This window comes from Phaethon aethereus, assembly GCF_964289735.1.
Source record: "Phaethon aethereus genome assembly, chromosome: 15".
In the NCBI taxonomy this organism is placed as follows: Eukaryota; Metazoa; Chordata; class Aves; order Phaethontiformes; family Phaethontidae; genus Phaethon; species Phaethon aethereus.
Window position 1 is genome coordinate 3628014 of NC_138591.1, and position 16731 is coordinate 3644744.

Here is a 16731-nt window from a genome sequence, read left to right on the forward strand (position 1 = left end):
GTTCCTTTTCTGACATGCATAGTTGTGCTGTTAAACTCTGATTGCTGTTGAAAATTCAAAGTCAGGTCCCACCTGTAGAATCAGTAGAGGTAAAGCGTTCACCAAAAGTGCTTCGGGGAAGGGCTTTTAAGTAATAGTTTGATAAACACATACGGTCTGGCATCTGCATGTCTTGAGATACTGTTGAAATTAAGTCAGATTTTTAATGAAGTACCTCCTTCCAGTCTTGGAACTAATTGCATGGGCTGTGGTCAACTGAGATGCTTGGAGAACATTTGAGCTTTCTGGTTTTAATTTGTATTTATTGCAGGGAAGTACTTTTGATCAAATAGAAGATCACTGCGTGCTGTGCTCCTCCGAACTTAGATCCTCAGAGGTCCTGTGGCTAGTTCTTCCCATCGTGCATGGCCACAAGATGTATTCACGAAATACTGAGCGCGTGCTTTGATACCTAACTCATATTTTCATGCATCTTAATTAGCAAAGGTACAAAAAATGCAGTTCTGAAGGTAGCATTAGACTTGCAACTACACTTCTTAGCCACAGGAGGGTTCTCTAGTTCAGTTATGCTTAGCAGGTAATAAAATATTTCTAAAAAGAAATGGTTAGAAGCTGTTTGTGTACAACCACCACCCCGATTTTTGTGCCACCGAGGAGCCCCGGTTAGTGACCGCTGCTAATGCTCCCGTAGCGCTGCCATTGCGCCACATGCTTTTGCGTAACTTCAGTTGTCTCCTATACAATTTCCCTTCTCTATTCTACAGTACAACCGCGGCCCGTTCTATGTGTTGTCACAGGCGATCTGTATAACGTAGGAAATGTTTTCTCTGCATGGCCAAACTGGCTGAGTAGGTTAGTCCTGAGAAGTTGTTTAAATGTATTGTTGGAAAATAAAGATAACAAACGAGTCGTCCTTCTCAGTTTGTCTTAAATGAGATAGTAGGTCTTTTGTATTTGGCTGTTTCTTAGGTTTTTTTCTGGGGGGTCTTTTGTTCTTGTTGCTTCTCAGGACAAGTGATTCTGACGGGCGGGAGGCTGCTAGTTGTCTGCTGTGTGTGGCAGTGCTCTCTGCTCGGGAGCTGTTCGAGCTCTGCTGGTGGCTTCTCGGAGCTCTTCTGAACTATCTCGAGTAGAAATAGTAGTTCTTCTTGTGCAAACCATGTCTTTGGGAAGTGCCACTGCTGGTCATTGTCCGAGGAGGGCTCTGCGATTAGATGGACTTTGGATCAAACATTTCTATTGCTATCTGATCTTTGTGTTACGATAATCATCCGTCTCGCTGGCCATCTGAGTATTGTTTTCTTCAGAGGCATGATTCTTGGACCATGCATGGCTGCTTGGATCCAGAGGCAGATACTGTGGTGGTATCAGTGACCCCTCCTCTTTCTCGGGACTTAAGTACAAGTTTTGCTCAGCCAAATGATCTGTGCTGTTATCTTGTGGAAGACTTACTACTTTTTTTTTTTCCCCAGACTTGGGTATTTAAAACTCTGTAGGCAAAAGGAAGCAAGGGGGGGGAAATCTAGTACTTTTAATATTTTGAAGCCTGAAAGGATAATAGTTCACATAGAATTTGTTTTTTCTGTCAGTTCTTGAGAGTTCAATAATCCTCTAATAAAACTCTGCACCTTGAAAGAAGCAGGGGTAGTTTGATGGAGGGGATCTGCATTGAAGAGCCTGGGACAGGCTTGTTTTAACTCAAGCGTCTGCTCCTTTCCTTCAAACTTCTAACTGGGGAGTTACTAGTGTAAATATCTTGATATTGCTTTATAAATGGAGTGGCAAAAGCTAATACTTCATGGAAGCCTTCATTCCAATTAGTTGAACGAGTTAAAACACATGATAAGTACTGCTAGTGCTCCTCTTGTCTTTAAGGGAGAAGGTGGGCCCAGCCTGCGGTGAGCTGGGGCTGCTTTCCTTACGGGGCCTGGACCCGGAGGGGAAAAGGGGCTCCGCGGGAGCCGACTGCGACGCTCCCTCTGCCGCCGGTAGCTGCTGGCGCCAACGCCACCGCCGGGCTCGAACACGTGGCACCGCTCCCGCCACACCCTCAGGCCGGGCCCCGCCCGCGGACGGCGCCTGCGCACGGGCCGCCGCGTGCCCCCCTCCTGTGGGCCGCCGGTCACGTGACCCGATCTGCGGCCCGTACCATCTCGCGGGGAGAGCGGAGGCCGCTCCGGCTACAGTGCCTCCGGGGGCGTAGGTGGCGGCCTGCCTCATCTCCGCTGTCCGGGGGTCGAACACTACTGTCCGCTCTCTGCGGCGCGACAGCGGATCAGGGGATAGCGAGGGAAGGAAGGAGGCCTCTTCTGGACCTTCTCATTTCCCCCCTCTCGTTCTGAGGTAATAGATCTGCCCAGCCCCCGTGGACAGGGCGGCCGTGGGCCGAGTCACTTGCCGCACCCGGGGGTGGTGGAGAATGCTTGGGAGAGCGGTGGGAACGGCCGGCTCGGTACCGCGGTACGAAGGGCCTCCTCTTCCTCCTCTGCCGCTTTCTCGTTCCTCTCCTCGCCGCTCCGTGGCGGCGGTGCACGGGCAGCCGGGAAGCTGTCAGCCCCTCTTCTGTCCCCGCCCCCCAGCTGCCGGTAGGGATGGTACAGGCCGGTGGGTCAGTCTGTGTCAGGCGCCCGCTGACACGGGACGGGCCAGGGCGGGGGAGCCCGGAGCCGCGGTGAGCGGGGTCTGGGGCAGGGCCGTGGGTGTCCGGGTACGGGGAACCTGGGCTGGGCCGGTCTCGGAGCGGGGAGGCCGGGGCCAGCAGGGGTAGGCTGGCCCGGGTGCGACTGGGCCTGAGGCGTTCAGGTCCGGGGGCGCTGAGCGGGGCCGGCCCCGACCCGTTACGGCCTGAGGTGTCTGGGCCCAGAGGTCTGGTCTGTCAGACCCCAGCCTGTCGCTGTGAGACCGGAGGTGTCTGGGCACGGGGGGACCGGTCTGCTCTGGTCCCATCCCATCAAGGCATCGCCCAGGTCACCCTGTGGCAGAGTTGTGCTGCTCCCTTAGGCTGAGCATGAGGCCAGCCGCTCCTGGAGGGATGTAGATGAGTACTTGCACCAGACAGGCGTAAGAGATGTTTTAATGTCTGTTTGTTGTGCTGATACTGTGTGCTTTCTCCCTTGCCTGTAGGAGGCCTGACAGGTGTGCTGAGCTCTCACTATGAATGCTATTGTTGCTCTCTGCCATTTTTGTGAGCTCCATGGTCCTCGCACCCTCTTCTGTACTGAGGTTCTACACTCGCCGCTTCCCCAAGGCGCCAGCAGTGGGGACATCTCTGGGCAGAATGAGCAGGCAGAAGAGGAAGAAGGTGGTATTCAAATGAGCAGTCGAATTCGCTCGCACAGCCCAGCAGAAGGTGCCAGTGCCGACTCCAGCAGCCCAGGGCCAAAGAAGTCAGACATGTGCGAGGCAAGTGTGAATATGTGTGTGCAGACATCAGTGGCCCTTGGCTTAACTGAAGGGCTCTTGGATTCTTTAATGCAAATTGAATTGGGGGAGGCGGGAGGGGAAAGTGAACTACACTCATTTTGTATGTGACTACCAGTACCAGAAGATCTCCAAGTTCTCATAAACTGTAATGATCCATGACAAGAGGATGAAGGAACTGTTGTTGAGTATGTAGACCTTGATGAGGTGGTGTCTTGAGGTCTCTTTAAGCCCTATGATCTGTGATTCTCTTGTGGCTGAGAAATGCTTTCCTCATCCTTGAAGAGCATTTACTTTATTAGATTAGTCCAGTCATTTATTGATAGTAATTTTAATAGCAGTATTGATTAGGAAACAAACAAACAAAAAAAAAAAGCAAAAGCAATTAAAACAACAGGAAAAAAATATATGTTCTCAGTCGTTCTCATGCTTGTCAACTATTAGTACTAGCTCTGAGGTATTTGTTGTTTACTCTCTTTTAGGTTTTGGCCAGTTTTGTTAGGCCAGTGGTTTTCACAGCTGCTGTTAACTGAATTTTACCACTTGTACAGCCAGCACCAAATTCACAACCAAATTAAATGGTGGAAAATGAGGATAAGAGCAGAGGAAGTATATCGCACTGAGTTCTATGCAAGGAGCTGGGTTCAATTCCTGACCCTGACTCCTATTTCTTGTCTTCTAAGTATTTATGTTCTTATCTGTATGTGTAAACAATGCATCCTTACGTTTTGAAAGGAAAATGCAGAGGCCTTTGGAAACCTTAGATAACTGCATGCTCATTTATGGCTGGATTTGCTTTTCTGTCTTCAGGGTTGCCGCTCTCTTGCAGGAGGACACCCTGGATATGTCAGCCATGACAAAGAAACTTCAATCAAGTATGTCAGTCACCAGCACCCGAACCACCCCCAGCTGTTCAGCATCGTGCGCCAGGCCTGTGTTCGCAGTCTGAGCTGCGAGGTAATTGTCTTGCAGTACCAGAAGAAAACCTATTTATGGCCTTATGTATTGTTTCAAATCCAAGATAGTGCTTTGCTGATCCTGGCTGCTCTGTGCAGCCTGGAAAAAGGAGAGAATGGGGGTGGAAAGACAGAGATGAAAGTCTGTTCATTCCAGGATTGGTGAGAATTTTTAAGGTTGATCTTTGATTACCTTGTGAGTTCCTTCCTCTCACCTTGTGAGACCAAAAATTTCCCTTTCTTGTTTTTGCTCCTGTGTCTTTATTGTTTTTCTTTGTAAGATAAACTGTTTTTGTAAAAACATTGGAATCTGTTGTTTAGTGCCAAGAAATATTTGATCTTTGTAGGCCATTAACATTCAGCATCTCATGGAAGTGAAGGGAGAACCTTAGAGATTAATGAGTATTTGTGTGTCAGGGTCAGCAAAATCCCTTGTGGATTCTCAACAGTATCATAGTTGAATAGAGCTGAATTCGTACAATACAGTTAAATTGAGGGTTTTGTAGTGTTTGTAGGATACCTCTGGAGGTCTGTTTGACCCTGGGTTTTGGAGAGTAACCTAAAAAGGCTTGTTTTATTCACCAAGTGTGTGTTAAATGGCAGGAAGCTTTTTTCAGTTTATTACCGTTTCAGCTGTGTCATGTGCTATGGTGTACATGTCCCTCCCCTTCAGGTCTGCCCAGGACGTGAAGGCCCTATTTTTTTCGGAGATGAACAGCATGGTTTTGTGTTCAGCCACACCTTCTTTATCAAAGACAGCCTGGCTCGAGGTTTCCAGCGCTGGTACAGCATCATCACTATCATGATGGACCGGATTTACCTCATCAACTCCTGGCCTTTCTTGTTGGGAAAAATCAGAGGCATCATTGATGAGCTTCAGGGTAAAGCACTTAAGGTAGGTCAGTGCACAGAGTCCATTTGACTCACCGTTAGTAAAACATTATGATAGTTGATTTACAGCTGAGTCCAAAAGCTGATGCAGCTATTGCAGCCAGCGTGGTCATTCAGGTTGACACAAGGGTTGAGAGGACGGTGCATACCCTGGGGTGTAGGAGAGAAGGAACAGGATGCCTCTGCCATTTTAAGCCAGTCATAACACTTTTCACAGACCTAACTGCTAGACAATAGCTCTGTTAGAAATTTAAGTAACTAAAGTTGCGAAGGACAATGGTTTTGGAGCACAAATGTTACTTAATGATAATTTTAGTCAATCTAAGAATAAGATGTCCCTTCCCTCTCTTTTCCCATAACTTGCAGCATATTTTGGATGATTGTGTGTGACGCATCCTTTTCACTTTGTATTTTTTGTTGGGTTTTTTTTGGCTCAGTTTTATGTAAGCATTTTTATCTTTTTTCAGTCTCTTATACTGCCCTTCTTCTGTGGTGTAGGTGTTTGAAGCAGAGCAGTACGGGTGCCCTCAGCGTGCCCAGCGGATGAACACAGCCTTCACTCCCTTCCTGCACCAGCGGAATGGCAATGCAGCCCGCTCCTTAACATCACTGACCAACGATGAAAACCTGTGGGCATGTTTGCATACTTCCTTTGCTTGGTAATGCTACTTGTGTTTCTAGCTTCTACAGCTCCTTCACAAAGAGAATATTGCCATATTCTCAAAGGGTGGGAATGGGATTAGTGTGTTTGGGTATTTTTTCTTGAGGTAGTAAGTTGGACTTTGCTAAGTAGGCTCTGAATTGGAAGGAGCTAAGCACAGAAAGACAGCAGCCTGCTGATGCCTTTAGGACAAAAAAAGTCTTGTTGCTGTGAAGTAAACCTGCTAATGTGGATGCTAATGGAAGCCATGTCTGTTTAGATGGAAAGGCTTTGCAATATGAAAGCAAGTATGGAAAAAAGCAAGAAAAGATGCTCCTACCCCCAGTGTGTTATACCTTGGATTCACACTTGAAGTACAGTGGTTGTTGACATGGAAGTGCCCATGTATTGTGATAGGCAGCGTGGGAGGTGCAGCCATTTGGCACGGTAGCATGTCTGTGAGAGTCCAGTTGCTTCGGTGCCTGACTTGCTCATCAAACTTCCCTGGAAAGATGCCACAGAGAGGGTTGCAACACTGGCATGTGACTTGAATGGGGGATAAGTATGTTGCACAAAGTAACTGCAAAATGGTAGGCCTTTCAGTGACTTTGAGTGGCAGCGGTTGTAAGGTGCATTGATAGTTACCACACCGAGGAAAGTGTAGAGATGTGTTGAAAAACAAATTGGTTAATGGTTGGATTTTTTTGTTGAGCTCATCGCACCAAGTTTATTACTGTTTTTTTGTGCCTAGTAAGCAGACTTAATGAACGCTACTTCTGTTTCTTCCAATGTCTCCAGGCTTTTGAAAGCTTGTGGCAGCCGACTTACAGAGAAGCTTCTGGAGGGGGCACCAACAGAAGACACCCTTGTTCAGATGGAAAAACTTGCAGGTGAGAAAGAAGTTTCCAGAGCTGGAAGACCAGCTTGGGTCTTCCCAAGACCAGAGGATGCTCGGGATGGTAAAAGACCAAGTCCTTTTGTCAGCATCATAAGCACAGCAATCTTTCATCAACTTTACCTTACTGGTAGTCTCTGCAGTAGCTGATGTGCTCTCTCACATGGAGACGACTCTGACAGGAATGTGAAATCAAGGCCCTTGGCTTCGTAGGCTCTCTGCACGCCCATGTGGTGTTTGTTACTTGTGTAGGAGTGTTGCATCATCATGATTATTGTTCTGTCTGGCTGGATTGGCCCTCCTAATGAATCTCGATGGCCAGAAGAATTGGCAGTCACAACATATGGACTTCTTGCTCCTTTTCCTACAAAATTTCTAAAATTAAAGATCATAATTTTTTTTTTCTTGCATTGAATTATTTTATCAATCCATTTAGACTAGAATATACAAAACCTGCCTCAAAGCTTTGGCCATGACCTTTAAAGCGAGAATAGAGAACATGTAGCTGGTCAAAAGATGTGACTTTGTGTTCTGTAGAAGATGAAAATGCCTTCTTGACCCTTCAGTGGCTGTCTTATATCTGAACTATGAAACTTTAGTACACTTTAGGTGTGTCTGTGACACTAGTGCTTTCAGTTACTGTGTTCTGGACTCCCCACATACAGCCAAAATCAACTGCCTGCAGCGCGTATAGGCATGTCTCAGGCGGTTCCTGTTCCTAGAGAGCAGCAGTTTTTATGACCACTGCCTTTTTTGTGCTAGACCTGAAAGAAGAGTCAGAAGGCTGGGATGGTTCCGAGGAAGAAGAGAAGCCTTCTTCCCAGCCAGATGTTGTAGAAGGGCAGGAGCTATCTAAATGCTCACCTGAAACATCTCTGATGCCAGATTGCAACAGCTGGAACGTAGCTCACAGAAGGTTGTCTGTCTTTCGCTCTCTCAGGCACATGAGACAGGTAAGAGAGGAGCACGGTTATGCTGATGCTGAATTCACAAGCTAATAACCTCTTTTCTCCAGATAATGTTTTTTGACAAGATACATTTATTTCCTGCAGTCTTTCCTGGTTCTGCATTCAACACAGTGCCTACACAGCCAGTAACACGGTGTTAACTGCATCTCTGAGGACGCTCCCTTCCTCTGAGATCATGTGGGCCTCTAGTGGTCATCAGTCATGTGGGATGGGATCATATGATTTCTCTCAAATTCTGCCCTTTTCTGCTTCCCAAGAGCAGTGACAGTAATTTAACACAGAGGTTGTGCAGCATCTTCAAAGCCAAGTATTATTTGCTTAAAACAAATGTGTTTCAGAGTGGGGAAAAAAAATCATTTACGGGGAAAAAAAATAATTTACAAACAAAGCAAATGGTTCTGTACAGATCTAGCTTTTATCCAGTGTTTTCAGTTACCTGGCTGAGGGGGAAGGTTCAGTGCATTTGACCCACAGTCTCTTTCACACTAGCTTGTTTTCCTGGATACTCTTCACAAATAACCTGCTTTATGTCTTCAGCCTCCTTTTGTTCTACTGTCTCCTAATTTGGAATGCTTGAAGCTATTGAACTACACCACTGTGGTGTGCAAGGATGTGCCTTTGCAGGCTTGTCTAAGAATATTGGTTAATCTTTCATGCCTGAATCACTGTTGTGAACATAACCTAGATCAGAGAAATGCCTGAAAGTTGTTATCATCTAATAGAAGTTGTCCAGTCCTATTCCAAACATGGAATGTGTCCATGTGTCCATTGTGTCAAACCCACTAATTTGGCCAACAGGTGGGCTGATTGATGCAGTCTTAGCCAGAGCACTGAAGAATTTTGAGCAACCGAGAAATTAAACTGTTCTCTTAATGTGTTTGATATTGAACTGGCTCAGTGGCTAGGCATGTTGGCAAAGTGATACTTTGCTGCTGTTTGTTCTTGAAACCATAGATGGGGGTGAATATTGCTTTGCATGACAGTCCAGTGCCTTTCGCATCTGCCAAAGAAATACTTGGTCTTGGTGCTGTGGTTTGGAGCTATTACTCTGTGCACAAGACCAATTTTCACATTCATTTCTGCTGTTCAGTTCTAGCCATTTTCTTATGTGGCAGTCATGTTTTTGGCAGGGCAAACTGGACGTTTCGGAAATTTTCATAACCAATGCAGAATTGTTTTTTGTTTTGGTTTCTTTTTTTTTTTTTTCAGGTTCTTGGGGCATCAGCTTTCCGCATGCTGGCTTGGCATGTTCTGATGGGGAACCAGGTCATCTGGAAAGCTCGAGATACGGATCTTGTCCAGTCTGCTTTTGATGTGCTACGGGTAGGAACTTTTTCCTTTGTTTCCTGGCTACATATTTTTACATGTATTGCTCTAGTAGAGCAGCCTTCATAATGACCTGTCTCTAATATGTAATGTTGTGGAGAATGTGTTCTAAATTACATGGTTTTTAAAAAAAAAAAAACAACCAACCAGAAAAACCAAAACGACCCACCAAACAAAAAACCCTCAACCTTTGGATGTCTTGGTTGACCTCAGCAACTGCATAATCTTTCAAGCCGAGTAGGATACTTCTGATCCTCCAAATCAGGAGCATCTTGCCTGAGCACTGCTCCAAGTCTTGGCTGGCCCTGGAAGTCACGGAGAAAATTGTACTGTACTTGCTTAGGTCCAGTGTTTCTCTCGAAGTGTTTCCTTCCTTCTCTAGACTATGCTGCCTGTTGGTTGTGTGCGGATCATCCCCTACAGTGACCAGTACGAAGAGGCATATCGGTGTAACTTCCTAGGGCTTAGCCCGCACGTCCAAATCCCGTCCCACATACTGTCGTCTGGTAAGAACCTGTTGCGGAACTCTCTTCTTTCACTATCATCTTATATTAAAGGACGTAAGATTTTTTTTTTTTTTTTTTAATTAAGTATTGGCAGATAATCTAACAAAGCTGCATGAACTAAAACCTATACCGCTTCATTGTTTTCCCCATATCCTTGCCTGATTAGTAGTTGAAAGGTGTGACACCTGCTTTAAGCACTGATCATACCGTAGCTGAGTGTCCTGGTTCCTTTGGAGGAAAGGCTAATGCTGGACCAAATATTGTAAGCTGACAGCTGTGCTTTCTTGGCGCAGGGTATGTAGCTGTATTTTAGAATCTGGGCTAGTACAGTTAATGTTCTTTTGGGCTCCTGTTGCTCTAGAGTTTGCAGTCCTTGTGGAAGTTCGCACTGCTACTCGGTCCAGTCTCTACCCAACTCTGTTTGATGATGAGCAGTCTCTCAACAAGTATGAGTTTGTTGTCACCAGCGGTAGCCCTGTTGCAGCAGATCGAGGTGGGTGATTTGAAAGCAGAAAGAACCTGTATCACTGAGGTTAAAAGAGCATTTTTAACTTTTTTATGCTGTTCACGTACTGGCCCTTAAGGAAGTCTGAGTAGAAGCCAGGTCAGTATACAATTGGGGTACTGATATTTGAGGTGAGGTTTACCATAGTCTGTCTGTTTTACCAGATCAGCATTTTGCTTATTAATTTTCAGAAATGAGACACAAATACTGTAATGTGTATAGTAGCAATTGTAAGGAAACTCTTCTATAACCCACAGTGAATGTTTTCTATCCTGGAATTTGTGTGTTTATTTGGAGTAAGTCTAGCTTATAAGGACCATGACATTACTCATCTCCCGTGTTCCACTTGATAGACAAGTATGACTGATACAGAAATGCCCAGATCTTTTTTTTTTTTTTTTACCCCTACTTTGTTCAAGGACTTGAGCATGTGCATCTAGATGTGATTTGAGTCAGGCTCATCAGTCTCATGTTTTCTGGGAAGTCTTAATTTAGATGAATTGGCCTCATTGACTGTCTCAAAAGACTTGAGAGATGGCTAATCCTTCCTGCTCTGTCCTCTGAAGATACGGGTGCAATGCAAAGCAGAGACTTACTCCCTCTGTAGTGTTCTTCCTGTGCTCCAGCAGCTGTTGTAGGTCCCACATGTATAATTACAGTAGTCTACTTTGCATCCAACCAGTGGCATGTCCAGAAGCTTCTGGACAAAAATAGTCACTGAAAGGTCTTTTCTCCACCACAGCATCAAACTTATTAGGCCACGGACTGCTGGGAAAAAAGCCTCCTAGGGAATTCCAAAAAGTGGTCCAGGAAAGGAATGCCTTGGGTTGGTTGTCGGTTTGTTTTTGTACTATATCCTGGAACTGCCCTTAACAAGAGGAACATTAAATCAAGAGTAAGTGGAGACTTTGAAATTGAGGTTTTATATTTTTATATTTACGTATGTATGTTGTACAAAGAATGAAGATTTTTCATAACTTTGCATTTTTTAATGAGCTTTTGATAAGGGACTAGAAACAACAAAATCTGAACAATTTCAATTTAAAAGTGGGTCTGAAGAAAACAGCCCCTGAACCTGTGTGCACATCCCAGGATCCTTCACAAAATTCCATGTTGCTGCTTGGATTGGACGTTTTTCTAGTGGGATGATCTTTAGCTCCTCTTCCATGGAAATGAACTCAAGGCAGGCCACAGATATACAGGGGGGTATATCTTTCCACCTTGTAGAATAGGTAGGTTTCTTCCTGACTTGAGGAAGACTATCTGTGAACTAATCAAGACAAATTCTATGTTGAAATGTCTGTGCTGTTACTAATAGCGTAGCTTTCTGCTTACAGAGGAAGATGCATTCATGTACCAGACCAAAGTAGTGGTGAAAAATGAGTGCAGACTAGTGCTCTTGAACAGAGTAAGAAGTGGAACAAATGTGTATTCTTGCCTGTAATTCCAGCAGGTATTCAGGCCCAGGTCATTTGATTAACTGGACTAGTCCTTGCTAACAATTACTAGTAAAGGTGTAAGCGGGTAACTTACAGCTTGCGTGTCCTCTTTCTCATCCTTTTTCCCCTCTTTCCGATCTTGTAGTTGGCCCTACAATCTTGAACAAGATTGAAGCTGCCCTGACCAACCAGAACCTTTCTGTAGATGTTGTGGACCAGTGCCTCGTTTGCCTGAAGGAGGAGTGGATGAAGTAAGTACAACTACATTGCTTTCAGAAAAACAGCTTTGGGGCTAATCCTGGAATGGTTACGGCAGAGTACGGGGCAAACTTGTAGTCAGGTAACTTCTGCTTTAGTCTTGAGAGTAGTTGGCTTTACTGTTGGGAGCTCAGAGTATCGGAGTTCTACTACTCTAGTCCTAACCCTCTCTTTGGCTTTCAGCGGTTCTTAACCTTTATGCTTCAGTTCACGCATCTGTAGGTTACCTACATGTCAATACTTGTCTGCCTTATATACGTTATGAGGATTAAGTATGCAAATACATATATGCCTGTCAGTGTGCCCTATATTCCAGTGCAGATAACACGCCAAACAGCTGTCATGATTGTGCCTTCGGGCACTACATTTCAAAGGTGCAAGTAGTTAAAAGGGAAGACCAGACAGTCGTGTGAAATAATTCATGGAACATTACAATTTTGTGAATTTACCTGAAGGCCAGATGGGCGCTAGGTGTGTCTCCCAGGGAGATTCCTAGTTGTCATAACTAATTGTTTTACTTTTCGCTAGAATGAAAAACCAGAATTATTCATATTACTACTGAAAATGAGTAATCCCGCTAACTAATCTCCCCTTTTCTTGTACTCCTCTTCCCCCCCGCCCTTCTTCAATTCAAAGCATGAGAACAGTTTTCATGGGATATTGTTTGAAGCTTTTATTAACACTTAGTTGCAGTAGGTGCTGAGAGAAGCTACAGTTACTGCTCATTCCCTGTCTGATGCATGCAAATCCATTGTAATAGTGACAGGAGTTTCTTGTTTCTGCAGTAAAGTGAAGGTCCTCTTTAAATTCACTAAAGTGGATAGCAGACCCAAGGAGGATACCCAAAAACTGCTGAGCATTTTGGGAGCCTCAGAGGAGGACAACGTCAAGCTTCTCAAGTTCTGGATGACTGGCCTGAGCAAGACGTACAAGTCCCACCTGATGTCAACAGTTCGCAGCCCGACGTCCTCGGAGTCCCGGAACTAAAGGGTGCCCAAACCTCACTTGCTGCCTTCAGATAATCGCAGGGAGCCCCGAGGTACCACTGCTGAGCCTGCAGCACGTGCATTCGGCGGATAGTGAAACTTCATCACTATTCTTCTGGTCCTCAAACTAACTTGAAGAGTGACTTGAGTCTTTTCTAATTGCTGTGAGACTGGACTAATAAGTGCTAATAAATAGTGCTGCTGTCTGTCCTGAAACTCAACTCTAAATCTAGACCTCCACACTCAAGACTAAAATACAGCAACACTCAAAGAATCAGCATGAATTAATTAAAATCCTGTGCTGTCCTCATTAAGCATTGCAGTGTGGCCGTAGACCTCAGATTTCATTGGCAAGACTCTGATACCTGTGACAACATCCGGAACTCGTGGGAGTGGATGTAGTTAATCACTCTGAATTCCACATGAATCTCCTAAATGCCTGAGAGAACAAGAACCAAAAATAGTGACACGTCACAGGGTATGGATCACGTGTAAATTATTTCAAACCACTTTATGCTTGGATTTAAGAAGAGACTATTTTCTGCTGTAGCATAAGTCAGGATACCCTATTGGAGTCCTGTCACTCCACTTTATTTATTTATATCTTAACTTGAGACAGTTTCAGCATTTGCTTTGGAAATCTTGTCTGGGAGGGAGAATTTTAAGAAGTCTCAAAATGCAGCCTGCTTGCCTCTCTAGAGGGTAAAACACCTTGTTTTGCCTGTGGGTGCAAAACTTCCAGGTAATGAAGATAACCTCGCCAGGATAAGGTTGTTGGTGTTCTTCTGTCTTCAGAAATAGTTTTCTAGCTTCCTAATTAAGTTAAGGAGAAAAGATCCAACCTGTAGGTGCTCCCTTCTTATATAACTCTATAGTAGCCATTTTGAATGCTTTATAGTTCATGGAAACATTGGTGCATTTTTTAATTACCTTACCAGATATTCCTTATCTTGATGGCAAGGAATTATTGTTTCTGTTGTGAAGTCTTTTTTTGTCTTTTTTTTTTTTTTTTCCTGGATCATTGTTGGGAAAACTTGACGTTACCGTAGACATTTTTAACAAGCTAGAGGCAGGTTTTACCCAGGTGACCTTCTACACTCATTCAAACAAGACTCAAGCTCAGAGGGGATGTTCCAACTTGTCACAAGTTCTGTTCTTATGTATAAAATATGCAGGTTGATTTTTGTCTGGAACATCTGTAAAATGGAGACAGGCATTAAATCTCATTAAGAGCTATTTTTGTAAAATGGACAAAGCCTAGTTTTGTGTTGCTTTTCAGTGTGCGTGTGTGGTGAGGTGGGGGAGGCAGCAGTTGATCCACAACGTGATTCCTGCATCTTAACTTCGATCTAATTTACAGAATTTAACAGGTCTTTTAACTTTGTCTGTATTAGTTTCTAGTACATATGGAGCAAGAGATGCTCAGATTTATTAATTGAAAATGCTTGACTGGACATAAAACAATGCAGGATACTGAAACAGCAAACAGATGCTTAGAAAAAGGCATTACTCTGTTATGTCAAAAACAAACCACTATTTTAATTTCAGGGTTCACAAAAAGGCATGCATTTCCCAATTGTCAATAAGAAAACTGGAGACAAAGGAGGTGCTCAAGCTCCATCCACAGGAAAGGAAGCGTTGAATTATATATGCATCTTGCTTCCTCTGTGCAAGGTGCTGGTCATGAGGGAAGAACACGGATAGTGGGATAAAAGGGACAGAAGTAACTAGAAAAGCGCAGACTAGTGAGTCACAGTTTCCAGTGCTAGGTCGGCGCTCGCTCTTGCGGCTACCTTTTATGTGATCTAGTACTCTTTATTCTTCTACTTGAAAGCTATTCTGGTCCGATTCAGAGCTGTGTAACGCAACAGGTAAGACGTTATTTAGCATTTAGCCCTTCTTGACTGCTGAACTGTTTCTGTTCTTTGTTTAAAAGTAGCTTCCCCAAGCAATCCAACATTAAACCCTAGTCTTTAACTAACCCGCAGTGGGTGCATAAGCACCCCTTAGCAAAGCCCGTGTTTCTGAGCAGGGGTGTGCATTCTTCGAAACAGTGATCACCAGGTCAAGCTCAAGACTTCATCCTCTTCCGTGGCTTGTGTAAGTGGCGAGTTGTACACGATGTCGACTGATTCCCCGTCCTGAGCCGAAACAGGGCTGTGTGACGGGGGTTACTCTGGGTAATGTATCATTTTTGAACCAGGGTGAGGAAAACGGTAACTTAACGCGTAGAAAATACCCACAGGAAAGACAAGGGAGAGTTGGTGAAGTCTGTGAATGTAGCATAGAAACAGATGCGTGTGCCTGCCAGAACAGATCTACACGCGGGATTACCAGACTAAGTGTCCGGGCAAGTTCGGGCAGCTCGCAGATTAGGCCACGGGCCCTCCTTTTGCTGCCAGCAATCGCTGGAATGTGCGCGCTCCTCTTAGCACAACTTAATTAGCAGAAACGCATGTCTGCAGCCATCTTTCACCATCCTCCTTCCCTTTAAACGACATGCCTTCAAGACAAACTGATTAAAGCGGGATATTTCTTTATTCTGGCGCCATTTTCTGCGTGGCCGAGCTGTGTGTACCGGGGGTGGGGAGAGGTGAGGCACTGGAACCAGCGGCACTGGGGCACTGGTTCCCCCAGCCGGGCAGGAGCCCAGCTTACAGGGTCGGTTGCGTATATGCGGCGCAGCCGGCTGGTGTTTGGGAGGGGTTGCAGGAGGTGAGAAGGGCTTCCTCCGCCTCCTCCTCCGCCTCCTCCTCCGCCCGGGAGCCCCCGGAGCGGCCCAAGCCCCCGGGCCGGGCAGGCGCCCCCGCTTCCCCTGAGGAAACTTCCCGCCCTGGCCGCGCTCGCCTCTCGGAGCCACCGCGCATGCGCCGCGGCGGGAGCGGCGGCGGGGGCATGTGGGCGGCGGGCGCGCAGCGGAGGCCGGCGCTGGCGGCGGCGCTGGCCCTGGCGCTGGCCCTGGCGCTGGCGGCCTGGCGGCGGCGGCGGCCCGTACGCGAGGTGCTCTTCTTCCCCTCGCCGCCCAGCTGCACCGAGGCGCTGCTGGCCGAGGCGGCGGGGCCCGAGGCGGCGGCCCGGCCCTGCCCCTGCCCGCTGCCGCGCGGCGACTGCTCCCTCAACCGCCTCCTGCGGCGCCTCCTCTCCGCCCGCCGCTCCCTCGAGATCTGCCTCTTCGCCTTCTCCAGCCCGCAGCTGGGACGCGCCGTCCAGCTCCTCCACCGCCGCGGTGTCCGCGTCCGCGTTGTCACCGACGCGCAGTACATGGGGCTCCAGGGCTCCCAGATCGGCCTCCTCCGGCACGCCGGTGAGGCGGGCTGCCCGCGGTGAGGGGCCGCAGCCTGGTGCTCGGGGTGGCAGTGGCCTGGGTGACGCCTTCGGTTACCACTGAAGCAGTGGTTGTGTCTTTGTAGGGATCCAGGTGCGCCATGACCAGGAGCACGGTTACATGCACCACAAGTTCGCGATCGTGGACGGGAGGATGCTCATCACGGGCTCCCTCAACTGGACCACCCAAGCTATCCAGAACAACCGGGAGAACGTGCTGGTCCTGGAAGATGCCGAGTACGTGAAGGCTTTTCTGGAGGAGTTTGAAAGGATTTGGGAAGAGTACAATCCCATCAACTACAGATTTTTTTCCAAAGACAATAAATGATTGAGCTGCCTCGCAGGGCTGGTGGAGTCCTTAACAGATGGCATTCATGGACTTCATTGTTATGCATAGACATCACTGTATTATCCATTTGGGTGTAATTTAGGTAAGCTCCTCCACAGAAGCGAAGTGCCTTCTACCCTAAAGTCCCTAAGGTCCCTTTGCTGTGGGTTGTTCCCATGCTATAGGGAATGACCCAACTGTTTGGTGAGTTGTTTTGCACAGATAGCTGTGATAGGACTGTATTCGTAGAGCTTAAAACTACGGGCAGGCTCGTTGCCATGCCCTGGCG

At 46.5% G+C, this 16731-nt stretch overlaps 2 protein-coding genes across 2 annotated transcripts; both read left to right on the plus strand.

The window, feature by feature from the left end:
* Window positions 1-3153: 3153 nt before the first annotated feature.
* Window positions 3154-12791, plus strand: FLCN (folliculin; the record flags this gene model as incomplete). The annotated part of the gene is made up of 11 exons (XM_082006491.1): window positions 3154-3402; window positions 4231-4377; window positions 5050-5271; window positions 5766-5926; window positions 6706-6797; window positions 7565-7755; window positions 8980-9093; window positions 9479-9602; window positions 9964-10095; window positions 11692-11797; window positions 12590-12791. The coding sequence occupies 11 exons, from the start codon at window positions 3154-3156 to the stop codon at window positions 12789-12791; spliced, it is 1740 nt and encodes a 579-aa protein (XP_081862617.1).
* Window positions 12792-15493: 2702 nt separating this feature from the next.
* PLD6 (phospholipase D family member 6) lies at window positions 15494-16442 on the plus strand (the record flags this gene model as incomplete). The annotated part of the gene is made up of 2 exons (XM_082006580.1): window positions 15494-16094; window positions 16201-16442. The coding sequence occupies exons 1-2, from the start codon at window positions 15656-15658 to the stop codon at window positions 16440-16442; spliced, it is 681 nt and encodes a 226-aa protein (XP_081862706.1). The 5' UTR covers window positions 15494-15655.
* Window positions 16443-16731: the final 289 nt, after the last annotated feature.